This window comes from Glandiceps talaboti, chromosome 14 (assembly GCF_964340395.1).
Source record: "Glandiceps talaboti chromosome 14, keGlaTala1.1, whole genome shotgun sequence".
NCBI lineage: Eukaryota > Metazoa > Hemichordata > Enteropneusta > Spengelidae > Glandiceps > Glandiceps talaboti.
The window spans coordinates 19,396,222-19,419,115 of NC_135562.1; the positions used below are offsets into that span (position 1 = coordinate 19,396,222).

Sequence of the window (22,894 nt, forward strand, 5' to 3'; positions counted from 1 at the left end):
TGTGTACTTAGAAAAGGTGCAGATTAGCATATATTAGACTGACAGATCAGCCATTGTGGGTGTGGCCTGGCCTACATGTAGGTACATTTTACATTGCCATGAAACTTGCCTAGCTACATGTACATCTCCAGAAGTAACATCCTACATAGCCCAGTAACTTGTCTTGTTTTACTATCTCAAGAAGCTCTCAACACTTAGTACAAAGACAAGGTCATGGGCAACACTTAACAATAGATATAATTATTAAACTGTACTCGATTACTATGGAAGTCTTTGACAACTTTTGAGACAATTTCTTTCTTGTTCACTTTCCAGGTTGGTTACCATGACAGTGTAGCCCAAGCCTACCTCTTCCTTGTACAACTTGTGTCACCATATTGTTGTATGGCTGCGAGTCATGGATAATCTCTAAGGATATGGAGAATAAAATCAACTCCTTTGGCACATCATGTTACCGTATAATGTTAAACATCAAGAGGATTGACAAAGTACCAAATGTTACTATCTACAATCTTACGGAGACTGTGCCCCTTGTCGAGAGAGCCAGGAATCGTCAACTAAAATTCCTTGGACATGTACTGCGCATGCGTGATGGGGAGCCTGTCAAGGTGTATGCATTGTATGTCCCAAAACATGGAAAGAGGAAACCTGGAAGGCAAAGAACCCTGTTCTCAAAATACATCCACTATCTTCTGGGAGATGCAGATGGCATGCTGAATCATGGTCAACTTTCAGAAATGGCTCAAAACCGTTGTGGCTGGAGGAAACTTATGGTCGACTGCTGCACAGTCGAAAGATGATGATGATGACCTCTTCCTCGAAGAACAGGTACTTCAGGACAAATTTACTAATCCACATGACATGAAGAACACATTGTATACTATAGGAAGAAGCTGAAGGAACTCCATAGATACATTGTAGTACCAGACAAACGATGACAGCGAGTAGGAACAATTGTTGTTTAACTTTTTAATTTGATCCTCATTTTCCCAACTTGTAGTTTTTTCTGTGCAAAGAAATTCCTCCTGATAGAAAGAGCATTTAATTTTTTAAATATTTAATTCAAGTTAATTAGATCATGGGCATTGATGAGAAATGGACTGGAAACAACAGCCAGGTAAAGCTATAAAGTTATGATGATTCTCTGTTGTCTGTCTGTCAGCCTTTTCTATTTCAACTTCTTCATCGACCTTTTTTTCAAAGTTACGTTGTCACTTCTTTTCTGAAATCAGAAGTCAGATTACTTTGATATTTGGTGCACTGAGAATGGCTATTTTCTGCACAGGTCAATCAGGATATTTTGACTTCTTGTCCAAAGTCATTGGTCAGATTGCATTGACATTAATTGTGCACATCCCTATTTTTAGTGAATATTTTGGATAAAAAGTAATGCACCCAATTGACGGGGAATAAATCAGTTCTACCATTTGTACACAATTGATTTCCTTTGATCTTTTGCTTGCTTTCCAGTCCATCTCTCTCCAATGTCTATGATTTGTTTGATTTTTAATCTTTTAAGTAAAAATTGAAATTCATTCAGGGGCAATTGAATATGAAGTCTCCCTATTGCAATTTAAGATTTCTGTTGCCATCTAAATTACAGAAAGTGTGCATTTCTTGGGTAGGTACCCTGTTGCTGTTAACTGTCGTAAAATAGGCTATTAGCAAATTTACTGGGGTTGTCTGTCAATGTCATACTTTTATCCTTGAGCTTGTGAAATCAAGGTCCATTAAGTTTTGGGGCAAGCCCAGTGGACTATTTCAATGGACTGAGGCCGTTTAAGTTAGGCTAAATATCTTGTAATCAATATCCAGATTTCATTTCACAGTAACAAGATAATGTATGATGGCATGTGAAAGTATTTAAAGAAGATGAAACTGGTTGAAGTGTTACATGACATTGAAATGTTATATTTTTAGAAGAGTTCAAAAAATATTTAATGACAGTTTTATTGACTTACATGTATATTGCCATTATTTATGTAAATAAAAGTTTTACAATTTACAAGTTTTGTTTGGGGTAGATTTTTCATTAAAGGGGACTGTATTTATGGAAATCATTTTTTCCATATAATGAGTACTTTTCCTTGAATATTCTCCAGATAAGAATTCTTTTTCTTGCATATTCTTGAGACAAGAATTCTCTTTCTTGAATATTCTTGAGACAAGATTCCCTTTTCTTGAATATTCTTAGGACAAGAATTCTCTTTCTTGAATATTCTTGGGCCAAGAATTCTGTTGCTTGAATATTCTTGAGGCAAGAATTCTTTTTCCTAAATATTCTTGAGACAAGAATTCTCTTTCTTGAATATTCTTGGGACAAGAATTCTTTTTCTTGAATATTCTTGGGACAAGAATTCTATTTCCTCAATATTCTTGGGACAAGAATTCTATTTCTTGATTATTCTTGAGACAAGAATTCTTTTTCTTGAATATTCTTGAGACAAGAATTCTTTTTCTTGAATATTCTTGAGACAAGAATTCTCTTTCTTGAATATTCTTCGGACAAGAATTCTCTTTCTTGAATATTCTTGGGACAAGAATTCTTTTTCTTGAATATTCTTGGGACAAGAATTCTCTTTCTTGAATATTCTTGGGACAAGAATTCTATTTCTTGAATATTCTTGGGACAAGAATTGTCTTCCTTGAATATTCTTGGGACAAGAATTCTATTTCTTGAATATTCTTGAGACAAGAATTCTATTTCCTCAATATTCTTTGCACAAGAATTCTCTTTCTTGAATATTCTTGGGACAAGAATTCTCTTTCTTGAATATTCTTGGGGCAAGAATTCTTTTTCTTGAATATTCTTGGGGCAAGAATTCTTTTTCTTGAATATTCTTGGGACAAGAATTCTCTTTCTTGCATATTCTTGGGACAAGAATTCTATTTCTTGAATATTCTTGGCATAAGAATTGTTTTCCTTGAATATTCTTGGGACAAGAATTCTATGTCTTGAATATTCTTGAGACAAGAATTCTATTTCCTCAATATTCTTTGCACAAGAATTCTCTTTCTTGAATATTCTTGGGGCAAGAATTCTCTTTCTTGAATATTCTTGGGACAAGAATTCTCTTTCTTGAATATTCTTGGGACAAGAATTCTTTTTCTTGAATATTCTTGGGACAAGAATTCTTTTTCTTGATAATTCTTGGGACAAGAATTCTATTTCTTGAAAATTCTTGGGACAAGAATTCTCTTTCTTGAATATTCTTGGGGCAAGAATTCTTTTTCTTGAATATTCTTGGGGCAAGAATTCTTTTTCTTGAATATTCTTGGGACAAGAATTCTCTTTCTTGCATATTCTTGGGACAAGAATTCTATTTCTTGAATATTCTTGGCATAAGAATTGTTTTCCTTGAATATTCTTGGGGCAAGAATTCTTTTTCTTGAATATTCTTGGGACAAGAATTCTCTTTCTTGCATATTCTTGGGACAAGAATTCTATTTCTTGAATATTCTTGGCATAAGAATTGTTTTCCTTGAATATTCTTGGGACAAGAATTCTATGTCTTGAATATTCTTGAGACAAGAATTCTATTTCCTCAATATTCTTTGCACAAGAATTCTCTTTCTTGAATATTCTTGGGGCAAGAATTCTCTTTCTTGAATATTCTTGGGACAAGAATTCTCTTTCTTGAATATTCTTGGGACAAGAATTCTTTTTCTTGAATATTCTTGGGACAAGAATTCTTTTTCTTGATAATTCTTGGGACAAGAATTCTATTTCTTGAAAATTCTTGGGACAAGAATTCTCTTTCTTGAATATTCTTGGGACAAGAATTCTCTTTCTTGAATATTCTTGGGACGAGAATTCTTTTTCTTGATAATTCTCGGGACAAGAATACTATTTCTTGAAAATTCTTGGGACAAGAATTCTCTCTCTTGAATATTCTTGGGACAAGAATTCTCTTTCTTGAATATTCTTGGGACAAGAATTCTCTTTCTTGATAATTCTCAGGACAAGAATTCTCTTTCTTGAAAATTCTTGGGACAAGAATTCTCTTTCTTGAATATTCTTGGGACAAGATTCCCTTTTCTTGAATATTCTTGGGACAAGAATTCTCTTTCTTGAATAATCTTGGCACAAGAATCCTCTTTCTTGATTATTATTGGGACAAGAATGCTGTTTCTTGAATATTCTTGAGACAAGAATTTATTCTTGAGAATATTCTTGGGACAAGAATTCTCTTTCTTGAATATTCTTGAGACAAGAATTATTTTTCTTGAATATTCTTGAAACAAGTTCTTAGGACAAGATTTTTGGGTAAACCTGGCATAAGAAAAAAATTCTTGATATAAGAATTTATCGGTTAGAATTTTCAAGAATTGCAATTCTTAACCTACTGATTCTTGTCTCAAGAATTTTTTTCTTGTGTGAAGAATTTTTTTCTTGTCTCAAGAATTTCATTTCTGGTAGTGTATGCAATTCATTTGACTTTTATTATTGATGTGGTCTTGTATTATGGGTGTGGTCTTGTTGCTTGGCATATATTTTCATCAATGTTTCGAATGTTTATTCATTAGTGTAACAATTTGCGACGTTATCTTTATGAAATATGCTATCATTTCAGAGCTCAAAATTCGTGTTTTTAGTCCCTGCTGGACGCAGTCCGGGACGGGAACTTATGGATTGGGGTCCATCCATCCGTCCGTCCGTCCAGAGCTGTTTCTTCGAGATGCCTGGACTGTTTTTTTTTCAAACTTGGTACAGGGGCAACATACAATGGCATACATATGCATGTTAATTTGTTTCATGCTACAATCCAATATGGCTGCCTAACAGCTATTTTGTTTGCAAATTTTCCATGTCCAAAGCCATAACTCAGACATGCTTGAATAGATCTCATTCAATATTGGTATTAGGACAGTGTTCTATGACATACATGTGCATAATTATTTTCATCATGATACTATCCAATATGGCTGCCTGGCAGCCATATTGTTTGTGATTTTTCCATGTCCAAATCCATAACTCAAGACGTGCTTGCACAGATCTTATTCTAAGTTTGTATTAGGACAGTCTTCTATGACATACATGTGCTTATTCATTGTTGTCATGATACTGCTACTACTGCCACCGAACGAAAAAAAACCTAGTAATAATAGTAGTATTACAGATGTACGGGTTTGTCAATCATTAAAAAGTCACCGTCTGCAACTTACCGCCGCAATTTGTGTACATTATACTCACTACTACTCACTCACATGTTTTACTCTATTGTTATCTGTGATAACTGTTACGTCATTCATAAATGTCGGCATGATGATTTAACTTACGGCCGTAATTCACATAATTTTCTGGAACATTCTTCTCCTCTTTTCAACCAGTTAACAATTCTCGACGTGTTTAAGTTACACAAGTATTTAGTAGGTGTTTTTGTTTACGATTTAATACACAATAATTTACCACACTCTATAACCGATTATTGCTCGCTGTTTAATTATGAATACAATACACGACAGAAGGCTCAGGGCAATTTGTGTATTCCGCCAGTGAAGACATCAGTTGGACAACAATCAATATCATATACAGGTGTTGTGAGTCGTAGAGTTGAACGGTATAAGTATGGATAGTTCTAACGTTGCACTCTAGCACTTACACTCTCATACTCTCGTACGGGATCGTTCAAGTCCAAGTCGGGAATTAGTCACGACTGAGAAGAGATTACCTGTATATTTTGTATTAAACTGATAATAAATAAATCTTTTCCAGTAAAAAAATGACTTCGTGTTTGTGTTTAGTGAGTATAATGTATGCAAATTGCGGCGGTAAGTTGTCGACGGTGACTTTTTAATGAATGACAAACCCGTACATCTGTAATACTAGTTTTTTTTTCGTTCGGGGGCAGTAGTCTGGGGGGCAGTTGTTCTTCAGGGGCAGTTGTCCGGGGGGCAATTGTCCTTCGGGGGCAGTTGTCCGGGGGGCAGTTGTCCGGGGGACAATTGTCCTGTTACCTATTAGCACAGTGTTCTATGACATACATGTGCCTGTTCATTGTTATTGTGATACGATCCAATATGGCTGCCTGGCAGCCATTTTGTTGGGCAAATTTTCCATGTCCAAAGCCATAACTCACACATGCTTTAACAGATCTCATTCAAAGTTGGTACTAGGACAGTGTTCTATGACATATGTGCATATCCATTTTCGTCGTGATACGATCCGATATGGCTTCCTGGCAGCAATTTTGTTGGCACAGTTTTCATGTCCAAAGCCATAACTTAGACATGCTTTAACAGATCTCATTCAAAGTTAGTATCAGGACATTGTTCTATGACATATGTGCATCTCCATTTTCGTCGTGATATGATCCAATATGGCTGTCTGGCAGCCATTTTGTTTGTGAATTTTCCATGTCCAAAGCCATAACTCAGAAATTCTTTAACCGATCTCATTCAAAGTTGGTATTAGGACAGTGTTCTAGGACATATATGTGCATATCCATTTTCGTCGTGATACGATCTGATATGGCTTCCTGGCAGCAATTTTGTTGGCACAGTTTTCATGTCCAAAGCCATAACTCAGCCATGCTTGACCAGGTCCCCACACCCCCCCCCCCACCCCCGTAGTTGACCTATCCTTTATTGTTGAATGGTTTATTCCATCATGTCATCTTGAAGAGTAGGCATGTTCGATGTCCAACGAGCAGAACCAACATATCTAAGTCTGTTTGATTTAGGTTCACAAGTGTTGATGCTTGATCAGAGTAGTGATATCAAGAAAATGACAACATAAACTGCCTGTTCATTAAATCCAATCAGAGCTGGGACTATGTCATTGTCATTGATTTGTTTCTTGGTAGCCCAGGTGGGCTACCATCATCTGAGATTGGTAGCCCAAGAGCAATGGTTGGTAGCCCATATGCATGTGTCCCTATAGTGACCCATACATCCAAAAATGTTCATCTCGGTTCCCTTCGTCAAGTATGGCATCAAATAAGATGTTAAGTGTGACCTCTCACAGGTCCTATAGTCAAGTTGTCATAGTTTCATTAAAAACTTTGTTGCCCAATTTGGCTACCACCATAATTTGGTAGCCCAGAGATGCACATTGGTAGTCTGTGGATGTGAGACTACCCGAGTTTTAAGCCCTGCATTTAGCTATTGCTATGGGTGGGGTCATATTTGCATTTATTTTTGAATGTTTACTCAATTACTTACAAGATGATATCATTATTTGACCAAATGTACTCCCATTTTATTGTTTCTAAGGGCGTGGTCATGGTTGCTAGGCATACTTGCATACACTATTTGAACGTTTGTTAACTTGTCTATTTTCATTAATATTTCAAATGTTTGTTCATTGGTGTAAGAATTTGCGATGTTATCTTTATGAAATATGCTACCATTTAGCTGTTGTTATTAATAATAATAATAATCTTTATTCCCAGAAATATATAACAATTCTACAATATATGAAGTATTCAACTTGGGAAAGGGAGACGAAAAATAGTTGTCTTTGCAACTAGTCGAGTCCGTCCCCTTTTACAATCTTAGGGATTAGGAATTACTAATTACTGGGGCTGCTGGTCAAATTGAGTATATTGCAATATTCACAGAATAGAAAACAATCATACATTGTATAAATATAGGTGGACAAAAAAACAACAACAACCAAACAAACAAATATAAAGAAACAACAAATGACCTACTTAAATATACAGACAAACGGTAATCATTCTCTATGAATATGAAGTATAACTAGTTTACAATGATTGGAGATAGTTTTGGAACTCTGTTTGAAAATTACTTCTGCTATTTATGTTGCGAATGTTGTAAGGGACACAATTCCATAGTTTAGCACCTGAATACTTGACAGTGAACTGACCAGTCCTATGGTTTGCTTTTGGGATGGTAAGGTCGTTTCTGGCGCTCTGTTGTGTTGTGAAGGAGTGTTTAATGGGAGTGAAAAAATCCTGAAAGGTATCCGGTAATCTGAGTTGCAAAACGTCATGAATGATAACGACAAGCTGTATTTTGTGCTGTTTGAAAATGTCAAGAATATTCAACCTTTTAAATAATGGCCCCGAGTGAGCACATCAATGACTATCTGTTATGGTGCGCACTATTCTTTTTTGAATTAAAAATATTTCATTCAGGTATGTCGGACACGTGTTACCCCACACTTCGAGACCGTAGGTGATATGGGGCAGAACAAAAGCATTATACAATAGTACAAGTACATATTCTGGAACCGTGTGACATAACTTATAAAACACACATTCATTCTACATGTCATTCTACTAATTTTCTTTTTCACCTCAGCTATATGCTGCTTCCAAGACAGCGTATTGTCAATGTTGTCCCCAACAAAAGGTGAACTTTTAACTTCATCTAGTGAGACCCCCTTAAATTCAAGGGAACCAATCAATACTTAAGATTGTATATTTTGTCTTATTTGAATTTATTGGCATCACATCATTTTCTATTGGTGGGTCAAGGTCGATAGGGATATTTGCATGAATTTTTTTATGTTTACTGAATAGCCTACAAGATGATATTGTTATTTGACCAAAATGTACTCCAATGTTTTTGCTATGGGTGTGGTCATTGTTGCTAGGTATATTTGCAAACACATTATTAATCTTTGTTCACTTGTCTATTTTTATCAATGTTTGAAATGTGTATTCATTGGTGTAAGAATTTGCGATGTTATCTTTATGAGATATGGTACCATTTAGCTGTTGCTATTGGCCAAAATGTACTCCCATTTTGTTGTTGCTAAGGCATATTTGCATACACTTTTTGAATGTTTGTTCACTTGTCTATCTTTGTGAAATACAGCTCTGTTTGGATGTTGCTGTGGACGTGGTCATGGTTGCCATGGTATTTGAATATTTTTAATGAATTTGTATTCAATTGCCCACAGAATATCATTATTTGACCAAAGTGTACTCCCATTTAGAAGTTGCCATTGGCATGGTCATGGTTGCCAGTGCCAATTATAAAAAATTTGAACAACATCTGCAAAATAACACTTCTAGAAACATCTCACCAAGTTCCAGTGTCACTACCCAAGCCCTCATTTGCATATCACTGATAGTAAGAGATGTTGACATGTGATATACATTTAAAAATTGCCAATAACAATATCAGAGAGTTAATACATCACCTAGCCCATCGGGCTTATTAGTCACTATAAAATTGAATACCTAGTAGAATCAACAGTGAAATAAAAAGTGGGATTCGTCCTCAATTTTAATCTGTATTACAAAACACACAGCGGCGAGCTTGAAACACCTCACCTCTAAAACGACCTGTTTCGATCCTGAGTGGAGGAATTTGAGTGGATAACTGATAGTTATAGTACACATCAGAGAACATGTACTGTTTTTATTTGGACAGTTTTGGTTAACCTGTCTGTTATTTTGTCCGAGGCACAGCTGAGGACTAAATAACTGATGGGTTAACCAAAACTGTTTGAATAAAAACTGTTAATGTCCGAGGACGTGTACTATAACGACGTTATACTTAGAGTTTGACGAGTTTTTAGGTTTTTCACCAGAAAGTCAACCTAGGTATCTGAGCTCTGTTATGTAACCTCTCACCATTGTTATGTTAATTACAAAATTCGCTATAGAAATCCCATCCAGCATTTCTCGGCTAAATAATCTGAATTTCCCCCAAACGTTTAGCGTGAAATCCATGAACCCAGAAGGATTCGTTCTGTATCAAAACGACAGTCCCAAATCAAGCAGTATTTCCATTTTCCTCATCCACAGTTCTTATTAACCCTGTAAACATACGCATTGTCAAGTCAATGAACAAATGATATCTGGAGATGATATCTATCTCACTTTGTAGTGAAGTAGTTAGAGAACGTACCTTTGGATAGATGAATAGGTACATAACTAGAGGTACTGTGTTTGAGACCCATTTAGGTAAAGTCGATTTTTTACAAACACTTTACTGAGAGACAGGTGCAAAATTAGGTGCGGTAGCACATGTTGATTGCATTTGAACAGTGACAAGGTAGGGAGTGGGCCATAGCCAGTTACATTCATGGATTAACGGTATGCGGATACTTCCTTTGTGTCTGATTAAATAAACATAGTGTCCGATTAACTAAAAGAAATGTATGATTAACTAAAAAAAAAGTGTTCAATTAACTTAAAGTGTACGATTAACTAAAAATAGTGTACAATTAACTGAAAAAAAGTGTACAATTAACTAAAAAAAGTGTACGATTAACTAAAAAAGTGTCCGCTAAATGAAATTAGGAGCACAGTTGAAACAATGGCGATGAGTTGGAAAGGAGTACAACAATTTTAAAACAAGTTTCAAATTCAGTGAAAATAACATAATGTCTAATTTTTGTCAATTGTTTTTTTCAGGGTTGTTGGCCCAAAGCCAGGCTTTTTCTTATTGTTGTAGTTGGCTTAATAATGGACAGCAAGTTGTTAAAATAAAATGAATAATAAATGAAAAGAATTTCCCATACTGTTGTCAGAAATTTTGAAATATTGTGTTCATGTGTGCATGTCTTGTGTGTGTGCGTAGTATTTCTTAAAGACAGTACTTGTCTGTGCGTGTGTGCATGCATGTGTGTGTGTGTGTGTGTGTGTGTGTGTGCATGCCATAGTATTTCTTAAAGACAGTAATTATCTAACATAACCTTTCCACAAAGGATACATGTATTATGGTAACGTGTGAGAATGAACAAAATCACGACAAAACAGAGAAAATATGGGTATTACTATGTCTAGATATATTTTGCCAACAAATCAGCTCTCTAGTTATTCTAAGTGGAGGTTGCTATTATTTGTTGTTCTCATATGATTTAATATGGGGTTGCGCACACCCAGAATTTTATAAACAAAAACAATTTATGGTAAATTAAATGTGTCTGTGATCACTAAAAAGAATTATGGATATTCTCAGTAAATCTTCAAAATTTCCCCCTAAGGGCATATAAAGTCAAATATTTTCACCCATTCCTAGGGGGAAAATTGAGCACATGTAGTTCCCTTAAGGACCTTCCCCCTATTGTAGCTCCTGGGGTTAAAATACCTTAAGGGGAAATTTTTGGAGGGCTAGAAAGTATATATCTTTTGTTATTTATTTAAATATTATATAAATGTCGATATCTGTAATGACTACCTAAATGTTAGTTAACTGAACAGTAACATTATGAATTATTCTTTTCCTTATGATTTTACAAGCAAATAAATAAAATTTCCCCCTATGGTTGACTTTTTTGGCATTTCCCCCTATGGTTGAATCTAGGTATATATATATATATATATACATATATATATATATATATAGTTTTGGTAGTTCTGGAACTCTTTCTTGGTTGTAACTCAGAGTTTCACGCACAGTGCGATCATCAGACAAATATATATATATATATATATCAGTTACTAGACCCAGAAAGGAACAGTAAACCTTACCTATCACAGAGAGGACAGGTACTGATAGAGCAAATATGTGTTATGCAACATTGTTTCATAAACAATGGTTTGTTATTCCCTGTTGGATGTAGTCCAGAGTTATTTCACAGACATAACAGAACCAATTTATCTCAAACTTCGAACAATGACAACACACTATGGGGTACATATGCACATGAATTTCTTTTTTGAAAATGATTACATAAGATATGTGGATTTGGATCAAAAAATTTGTTTTGGTTTTTAAAAAAACTTTATGCCAAAACTACTGTGTAGATTGACATGAAATTAGGTGGAAACATTCTTAGGGCTGAGGTAATTTGGATTTGTACATGACATGATGATTTCCCCAATAATAAGCATATTAGTCTGAAATTTGTGTGGAATAATATTCTTCAGGTCCCATAAGTGAAATGCAAATTAGGGCTAAACTGTGTCAACCATGACGACACCCATAGCAACAGAAAAACAGTGATATATTTCACTAATCTAATGTCAGGGATTCTTAGACAAGTGAACAAACATTCAAAAAGTGTATGCAAATATGCCTAGCAATCATGACCACGCCCTTAGCAACAAGAAAATGGGAGTACAGTCTTGTCAAATAATGCTTTCTTTTGTGATGCAGTCTGAAATGGTTACTAGGCAGCCATTTTGATATGATCTTTATATGTACAAAGTCATTACACAGACACAGCAGCTGTTGTGTTATAAAAATTTATGTTGGAACCTAGTAGCTTGTCATTTGTCAATTTGCGATTGCACCTATCCCAGATAAGAAACTCTTACAATCCAAACGGTATGACTAGATCTGCTGCATGAAGTTAATACATGTACTTGTATGTTCTCCATCCAGATTTCTCATTGTCACAATTGCCAAAATTATGAGAAAATAAAGACGCAAGCACCAGAATTGAAGACCATTCCTGTGAAATCACCATGGTACATGGTAGGCATGGACCTGATTGGTCCTTTACCACCCACTGACAATGGCAATGTATACATTATGACCGTAACTGATTATTTCACCAAGTCACTGGAGGCATTCGCTCTCCCGTAGAAGTCAGCTCATTTGGTGGCACAACATCTATGTGAAGTATTCTACAGGTAAGTCTTTGTCCATAAATCAAATGGTAAATTCTGTACATCTTGAGGGCAATGGAGAAATAACATTAACAAGATTGTGCTGATTTGTTAATTCAAACTGACTGAGACTAATTGTCTTGATTTTTAATCAATAGTGGACCAATTATTTATGATATGACAATTATTTCAAAAATTTATTCATTCATGTAATTGGTGTCACTCCATCTTGTGTCATTATTTTCAAAATCAGAATGTACACCACAACTTTAAAGTTAATTTTGAATTTGTAACCACTTGAGTCATTCATCAAACTTTATATTTCCCTTTTCAGGTTTGGTGCTGCAAACCATATACTAAGTGATCAAGGTCGTGAATTCATTAACAAGGTATTTAGTTGTTTTTTGGCTTACAAATGTTAGTGTAAATTTGAAGTTAGAAGATCTTTCCTGTCCTGAAATGACAGAGTCTATGTTTATGTTAATGACGTGGTAATTTCTTTGATATCTTTTAAATTATGTTTACAAGTAAAATGCCTTGTTCAATTATGTTTTAAAACTTTGTCTGTGAATCTATATTTCATGCATTAGTGAGAGAGGTACATGTACATTCCTTTTCTTTATGTGTATTTGATCTACTTGTAGGTAAATGACCAGATTTGAATTATTTTGAACATTCAGAGAGTGAATTTTATTATCGTTATACAAGTGAAGTTAAATTTTTCCGATGCAACACCAGAGATTACGGCGGCAACCACCACCGCACGCGATGTCAACTCAAAAATGTAGCCGATAAGATCGTTCTCAACAACATCAACCAGTCAAAACGCAGTCAATCAATGTCCGCAGATATTCAGAATGTTTTCAAACACACCACTTAGCAGTGGATCTTTTAATTTCAGATTTAATTTAGCCAGAAAATTAAAAGCTCTTGGTGTCAAAGTTCAAGTCTTTGGCAGGTTGTCTTAATTTGCATATCAATATTTATTGTTGTTGACAGCCAGTCATCGCTCATAATTCACGTCACCGACATCTGTCTGACCTGATGCATATTCATATTCAAATTGTCGTTCGGCCTCCCTCACTGGAATTCATTGCGTTTTTGGAGTACATAATTATGTAATGATAACAGAACCCCATGGCCTCGCAATGGAATGTAGACCATACAGAAGTTATTTGCACTTGTGATTCGGTTTCTTCTGCTGCATTTTCACACGCTATCGATCATGAAAATACACGGCAGAAGAAATTGAATCAATCATGAAAATAACTTCTGTATGCCTACCAGGCAATCGCGAAGCCACGGGCTCTGTCATATTGTATATATTTGACAAAGAAGAAATCACTGACACAGTTACCACATGGAAAACAACAGAAAACATAATGCCTTAACAATGGCGGGGGAAAAAATTAAATGTTATCTGAATCACACAATTTCTTTTATGATGTCTAACTATCTGTTGCATTTCCTCCGCTTCTGTTTAATTGCGTTGCATTTTGATTGATAATTTTACAAATAATGTCATTAAATAATGTCATTAATGTCATCTGCTTTTTTCAACAGAATCTTGGAAATAAAGAAGAACAGTCTAGTTGTTCTTCAGAATGATACAACTGGAAAGGTACTTGGTACCAGTGTAGCCTACAGCCATATAAAACCATACAAGTTGGCAAATCAAGACAGTCCTAAGAAGGTAACTAATGCAAAAGATCAATCAGATGGAAATGAAGGCAAGACAATCAATGGAATAACTGAGAACAAATCACAAAGTAAAGAAGTGCACCGAAGAGATACCAAAGCCCCAGATGGACCTATTGACTTAACTAAAACTGATAACGTAAGTATAGAATAATTATGTGTAATCTTCTTGTTTTTTAGAGCAACTGAACTGATAAAATCACAGGGTTGATAATGTAACCTGTAATGTTAGTTCTAGTCATATCTGTCATATAATTGTTTTCATTTTAATTGTCTCTGAAGGATTTTGGTAGATCTGCACTGTCATCAATATCAGTAGTATTTCTCAACTTGTCTTTGTGGTTATGTACACACAAACATAATCTGTATTGTTCAAGAGACCAAGTAACAGTGGTCGTAACATGCGACTTTTCCTTGTACCCTTCTAGCAATCAAAGTAATCTGTTAGGCATTTCTGTTACCGTACTAAATGTGATTCTGAACTTTCCTTGGTGTGGAAATTTAAACTATAAATATTACTGACAAGGGGCATTGGTAGTGTCTTGTGTATTTATTTCTGTAGCATATTGTAAAGTAGGGCATATGAGTCTATACGAAGACAGCTGGAATTACATCATGATTATATATCATATACGATGACAATTGAAACATTTTTATCTTTTCATTTTATGCAGGACCAGGATCTTCAACCAAAGAAACCTTACTGGGTTTCCAAATATAAATTGCACGCATCTGACAGAGACACGATATTGGCACCAGGTACTATGCTTTCCGATGTCCACATCAACACAGTGCAGAAATTGATTTCGGAAAAATTCCCAACTGTGCCTGGATTGCAAGACACTTTGCTTGGTGCACACCTACAATTCAACGAAGCAGCCGTCAATTCTGTACAAATTATGCACAATGGTGGATTCCATTGGGTTACGTCATCATCTATCGCTGGAAAGGTCACACTATTTGACAGTATGTATACCAAGCCATCTGCCAAACTCGAATGCCAGCTCGCCAATTTGTATGCCCAGTTCAAGACAGAAGACACCATCAACATCACAATGCCAAACACCCAGAGACAGTCGCCATATTCGAATAACTGTGGATTGTTTGTAATTGCAAATACGTTTGAACTCTGTGCTGGTAGAATAGATAATATAGATAGCATTAAATATGATGAGAAACAGATGAGAATGCACTTAGTTCAATGTTGTGAGGATGGATCAGTCAGTGCATTTCCAAAACTCCAAAGTAAGACCAATAGATCGAAAGGAAGCAAACTAATTTCTTTAATTTTGAGTTGCCACCTGTGCACTATGCCAGAATCATTCAGCAATATGATCCAGTGTAGCAAATGTATTGATTGGTTCCATTTCAAGTGTCTAGATGAAGATTTTGAGAAAATTCCAAAAGTATGGAGATGTGAACGTGTTCATAGAATCTGCCTACACATTTTAATGGGAAAGATTTTTGAAGGCTTTGTTTTTGTAGGTTTTTTAGCACAACTGAACTGAACTTGGGGGGGGGGGGGGGGGTGTGCACAACTTGAGTGTGTCTGTTAGTCTGTTTATCCAATATCACCTAAAGTTTTATATAGATTTCGGGGAATGCACAAAGTTGGTTAGATTTTGGGATGTATCCGAGCATCTTAATTACATAATTTTAATTAGTTTAATTGTTATATTGGCAAACCATGTACAGTAATGCTCGATCACATGTGTAAACAACATGAAGTCAAAAACCGCTAGACCAATTGCTTTGATAATTGGTGGTTATGTTACTTCTGGTGTCTAGTTGAGAAATTGTTCAAGTGACAATGATTGCATCAAAGATGTGGATTTTTGGTCAAAAAATGTGTTTTTTGGTCAATTTTTTTTTTTAAATTCATAACTACTGGGTAGATTGGCCTAAACTTTGGTTGGAACATTCTTAGGGGTGAGTTAATTAGATTTGAATTCATAACTACTGGGTAGATTGGCCTAAACTTAGTGAAAAGAATTGAAGTTCAACTTCAAAACATACCATTCTCCGTAGAAATTATTCTTAGTTGAAATTACACAGAATTTCAGATCAACGTCAAAACGTCATGGGCTATGATTCAGTTAAATGTATGCCATATCATTGGAAATTGTGTAGCTTTCTGAATAAACATTCAAAATAACCTTGAAATGATTAGATCACATGGTTCTCTTAGTATATGTAAGGTTATGTAATGACCGGAATGTTTGTCGCAGTGGAAACAATTTCGCATCGTTACGTGCGACAGAATTTCCGGGCTATTTCGACGCATGCGCACATCATACAACCGGAAACTTTGGCGCGTGACACCACCATCAACACAAGACAACAGACTGAGTGTTAGTGGACTGAGACTGTTACGGCTAACAAGGACAGTTCGATCAGTACCGTAGCCTGTGGGGGGGGGGGGGGGGCAAGGGAGGCAGCTGCCCCCGAGATTTTGGAAAAAAGAAAGAAAGCTACATTTTGAACACATAGCGATGCTATTAAAATCGTCATTTACGTGACGATTCCTAGCATGCGCGATTTAAATGGATAGTTCACTAAAGTGACTGTACACTGACTCCTGGTTTATATGTAACTTACATGTATATCGCTATTGTACGCTGGCTTAACTTTGAATAAAAATGTGTCCAGTTCAAAATTGTAACTTTTTGCAACAAATTAAAAATTCTTTGTGCGGGAAAGTACAAAAGAAGTGCGCACTTGCACTGTGCATTTTCCGCGAGTAACAGTAGTCTTGAAAGTCTCCTTCATTTGAAGATAGCAAGTCGCAATTATAATGTCAGCGAGTGAAACTCAAAAAAAAAGACGGAAAAGTCGTTCAACGTGAGGTCGCCTGCTATGCTGCATGCAGTGACTCCGAAGATGCACTCGATCTCATTTACATCTTGTTCCTTATATTAAAACATTTCATAAAACGGCAGATCTCTTTTTGGAATATTTGGTGGCCCTGAAAAACTATTAAACTAGGTACGCAGTTTAAGATCCACTATTTGAAGACATTTCTTTCAATAATTGTGTTCGACGTTGTCTTTTGTTAAAATGTTGTTTGATATAATTATCTCATTGCACACTGACACTAGCGTTATTCCGCAATTCATTTAGAAGCGACAATTTGCTATGGAAAGACATCGACATCAAATTCCAAACTTCAATTTCCATTATAATGATAATGGCAAGGAGAATTCACTGAGTTCACCTTGGGTTCCGACATAAACGAGGCCATAACAGTTTTGGAAGTTGGGTAAAGAAAATGATTATTTTGTTGTGTTACTTATTTGAGAAAGCACCATCCATTTTTTTTACTTTGAATGTGACATCTTTTCGGCAACTACTTTGAAAGATACGACATTGGGCCAGAAAAAATGAAAAAGCTGTTCAACCTACCCATATATTTTTTTCTGGTGATGGGCAATATATCCTCATGCGGGCTTCGCATTTTTTTTTCAAAATTAAGGACTTTATATTTTCTGAATAGTACATGTAACACTATAGTCTATACATTTGAGTCTATTCCAAATTATATTATATCTTATACAGTGGTTTACTTGGCTCTGATGTTGCATACAAGCATGAATTGAGATTAAATATCCAATGTGCACTAAAAAGAATTGAACAAAAGTTTACGACCATTTGGCCATCACCAGTCTGAAAGTCTTGAAATGTTTTGCTCTTTTTTCGGGATTTTTTGGAACCAAATTAAACTTCAGGAGAAGTCATTTACCATGTGCACATCCGCATAATATCTTTCAGCTTTGCCACAAAATACACTTCCAGATAATATGTAATTAATGCATAGCATAATTGTTTCAATTCTGGTATTTTATTATGTCTATGGTTTGATATTTTATGCCTCTAAATGGCCTCCTACACTGTCTTATTTTCAATTTTTTTTCACCTTTGGAGTTGTCTCCTTCCAATGCATCATTGTACCATATGATTTGATATCTCCACTGTAGTGTAGGTGACAGAAGGGGTGGCTAAAATGATGCTCGAGATTCAATTGGCGGGGCTTAACATTTTTTGAGAAGAGAGGGTGAGAGGAACTACAACATTTGTTTGCAGACAAATTGCATGAGATAGTATCAAGATGACTGAATAAGTTCTATCTAAACTCGACCTGAAATATTTTGCTATCATTATATATGGTTTGTTTTATCCTTGTCAAGCATTGTGAAAAAATGAAATCGACCTACTTACCCAATGTGATGGGTTAGGTTACCCGTTGACCAGCATCTTTTATTTTTTCTGGCCTTACATATGATATTTAATTGTGTATGCTAAAATAGATATTATGTAAATTACATGCAAATTTATGTAAATTAGCATGTAATTTAAAAGAGAGTGTATAATATTACGAGTGTGAACCCACCATCATATTCATATAATATGTGTTCTCCGCAGAGGGTTTTAGCATGCGTATCAGGCCCGATATCGTTTAATTTTCACCGATACGCTATCAGATTGTATAGGGTTCAGTAAATATTGTTCATCTGTCAATCGGTCAGCTGACGCCTTTGTGGTTTCGAAAGGTTTGTACATAGTCGCTTGTAAACTGTTATTCCTTTCCTAAATGTTTTTATTCTTGTCTATGACGGTCCTAATACAGAACAATGACGTTATTATAGAGATTGGCGATATTCTTATAAAATCGGTAGCGATGTCATACCCCCTACATACATACAACACGTGTTGTATGTGTGTAGGGGAGTATGACATTGCTTGTTCATTTGTTCCTGTACTTTAAACTGTTAAGACAATATGAATTAATATAATTACGCTATATTAATTTGAGTAAACTCGGAAGGCTGTCCTCAGAGGCCAGTCGCTGTCAATGGTTTTATGATATTGCGTCTAGTCTGACGAGTATAAAGTTGGCGTCAGATTCACCTAGTGTCATATTGAGCGTCATATTCAGCTATGCCGTGCCATTTTTGTATAAAGTATAAAAGTTCGTCAAACTCATGAAGTTGGCATTCAGTGTCTACTTAATTTTCTACGAGTGACTGAGTAACAGCACCGAGTATGTCTCAACCAAAGAGCATGTGCATTCTTCAATGTCGTGAAAAGAGTTGAACAGACTAATGTGCCTTTCGATAAAGTGGCGATGTTATCTCCGATTATCGGTTTCATGTTCAATTTTACCCTGAAAACACGTTTAGTTTGTAGTTTGACATTGTAGACTGATACATGTACATTGTATGACTACGATTAAAGCATGGATTTTTCAATATGGGGGCCATGATGTCACAAACTATCGCGAGTTTTTTTAATCCTCCATAGGGAAGTATACTAAGTCTCGTGTATCATGAAATTTCGGACTAACACGATGTCTGTTGAAAGTTAACGGTGTCATTCATGTCATGGAAGTTGGAACTTAGTAAATGTGCACTGCAGTGCTGTGTCCATAGTGTACTGTAGCTGTACTCTATATGGCCCGAGAAGGTCCTGGGCGCATATATTTCCAGCGAATGATTACCATGGAAAATCGAAAGCCCAGAAAGTTAACATTAAATCACTGTGTACAATATTGTTGCACATAAATGTTACTGTGACAGTTTGGAAGTACAAGCTGTGTCTATGTGTATACAATGTGCAGAAGAATGACACATACAGCGTGCATGTAATTTGTAAACATTTGTAATATATATTTCGTGTACATCTGTACATGTCGTTTGGAAAAGATGCACCATCCTGGGATTTTGATGCTAGTGTTGGCGAGAACACATTATAAAAAAGTGACCGCTGGAATGACCTTGGAATGATACGATCGCGAATAGGGCAGGCGAGGCTCCAAAAACTTCCATTGGCAGCAACAAATTATACAATCGCCACCGTGGCGACAACGTTATCATTTTTTTTTTCGCCAATTATGAATTTTATTTGCATTTTGCTACTGTGGCGAGCACAAGCCCTAACTCTGCACTGAGCAGATTGGGCTGAAATTTAATTGGAATGCATCTAGAGATGTATGGGCAAAGTAATATTAAGCATACAATGATTCCACTAGTGATATACAAATTAGGTGTAAAAATTTTCATTTTTGGTCAAAAACTTATATCTCAAAAAGTACTTGGTCAATGAGTCTGAAACTTGGTGAGATGTTTCTGAAAGTGTTATCCTGCAGATTTTCTTCAAACATGTTGACAAAATTGGCCCTAGCAACCATGACCACGCCTTTAGCAACAACCAAATGGCAGTATATTTTGGTTAAATACATTGTAACATCTGTTAGGCGAGTGAGTAAACATTTAAAAAATGTATGCACATATCCTTAGCAACTTGACAATGCCCATAGCAACAGCCAAGTGATCACATATATTGCAAAGATAACAGGAATAAATAGACAAATGAATAAACATTCACTAATGTGTGGGTAATCATTCAGCAAATGAACTTCTATACCCAGCATGGATCAGTATGTGGGAAAACATTTTTAAAAACTGTACAGTTGTGCTACAATGCCATTGGCACTATTTTTTACTAATTTTCATCCACAGATTCAGCTTTTTTGAAGATTGTGGTAAAATTTTATGAAGAAACAAGGCACATGTCTATGGCAGATGTGAATAGAGATGTTTTGGCTGGCATTTTTAATGCAAATGTAAGTTACACTCTTTTCACTCAGAGTTGGAACGATGAACTTCAAGTAAATATTCATCCATTCCACTCGAGTAACTTATCAAAACATTGTGATGTAAATCTTCATGAGTTGGTCAATGAAACTCCTCTAAATATTCCTGCCTCAAAGGTCGCTGACACAATACGGCTACTTCCCGTAGACACTTCAGCGACATCAATACAGTTCATTAACCAAATCATATCAATGTTTTCTGCAGAGGGTTCTAGGGTATTGAGCCTGATACAATGTATCCTTTACTTTTCACCGATATGCAATCAGTTGTCCCGATGCGCTATCAGATTGCATAGGGTGTGGTAAATATTGCAAGTTGACATTGTTCATCTGTCAGTCGGTCAGCTGACGCCTTTGTTGTTTCGCAACGTTTGTATTGATCCTTCACACATAAGCTGCAAGTAAAACTAAAGTGTCTAATTACTTCAAACGACTAGTCAACCCTCTACCACAACCAGACAGATTTCATTAAAGTTTGTCGTCAGTATTGTTTTCGATAGGAATAAAATGCGTATATCTGCTAATGGTACAACAGCTTTCGGTAAATCAAAGGAAAAACCGGCCCATCCGTAACGTCGGTTTGACAGTAGAACTGCCAGATTTTGACAACTACAAAATCAAATGATGCCGTGCCATTTTGGTATAAAGTATAAACGTTCGACAAACTCATGAAGTTGGCATTCAGTGTCTAGTTAATTTTCTACGAGTGACTGAGTAACACCGAGTATGTCTCAACCCAAGAACATGTGCATTCTTCAATGTCGTGAAAAGAGTTGAACAGCCTAATGTGCCTTTCGATAAAGTGGCGATGTTATCTCCGATTATCAGTTTCATGTTCAATTTTACCCTGAAAACACGTTTAGTTTGTAGTTGGACATAGTAGACTGATACATGTACATCGTATGTATTCAGTTATTCATAGCTCGAAATTTCGTCACGTAAATGACGTTTTCATTCAAAATTTTGAAGAAAAAAATTATTTTAGGTGACATAAATCTAGTAACATCAAACCATACAATAACTAGGACAAACTTTAGTTTTTAATTTATTTTTCTGGATATGTCTGAATTAGACTGACGAATGCTGCAACTCAATCTTACACAATCAATGTACCAGCTTGATGAAACGGCTACTTAGGGGGTAGGACAGCGGTTTCTCCGTTAATCTTAGCATGCAAACGTGGTTTTGAAACCAACATTTTGCATAGTGTCAATTGTCTTTAAGATGTTTTGTGACATATTATGGGAACTGTTGTTAATTTTTTCTCGTCTACATCAGACATTTAGATGTCATTCAAAACATATACTTTAGTGTCAACACCCCTGGAAAATTGCCAAAATCAATATCAAAACCCCTGGAAAGTCCTGGAATTTTGTTTTGCTTTAAGTGTACAAACCCTGATACTAAGTCTCGTGTATCACAAAATTTCGGACTAACACGATGTCTGCCGGGAGCTGTACACAAACTTTGGACTTTCCTTTGGCCACATGTACATGTACTACTTGTTTGATATTACGATGTACTTTGATTTTATAAGATTCATTAAGTTACTCAGGAATATAATTATTTTGTTATGTAAATTGATGCTAATTTATGCTAACGAGTTGATATCCTATCAACAAATCCTGGGGAGAACACTGCATATAGTATTCAGAGCAAAGCTGTGTGTAGCTTAGCAACAGGATTTGTAATTCTTAGTCAAATTCCAAAAATGTTCCTAATTTACTAAAAAAATAGCGACAGTGGCGACACAGCTTCAGACTTAAGAGTGGCACTGAATGCAATATATCAACCGGGTCCGGTGAAATGTGGTAGCCCGTCAGGCTAGTGGGTTGGAAAAATACCTAGGCCGGGCATGAAAACCACTAGCCTTTGAGCTCAGGCTAGTGGAATTGCTCACCCCTGAGCACTGAAAATCAGATCATGGTCAAGAACAGTGATTGTGACACTGACCACTCAGTTGATATTTCAATTTTTTAGATCAAGTTAATGAGACTGACAGAACGTCAGTGTACATGTACATTAACAGTCGCAACTAATCAAGCAGTTAGTTATCATGGTGTAGGAA

General features: G+C 35.8%; 1 protein-coding gene across 1 annotated transcript; it reads left to right on the plus strand.

Moving 5' to 3' along the window:
* The first annotated feature begins 720 nt into the window (after positions 1 to 720).
* Positions 721 to 15,685, plus strand: LOC144445388 (uncharacterized). Its single transcript, XM_078134927.1, has 6 exons — positions 721 to 828; positions 12,253 to 12,452; positions 12,814 to 12,868; positions 13,328 to 13,437; positions 14,043 to 14,316; positions 14,852 to 15,685. The coding sequence occupies exons 1-6, from the start codon at positions 721 to 723 to the stop codon at positions 15,683 to 15,685; spliced, it is 1,581 nt and encodes a 526-aa protein (XP_077991053.1).
* Positions 15,686 to 22,894: the final 7,209 nt, after the last annotated feature.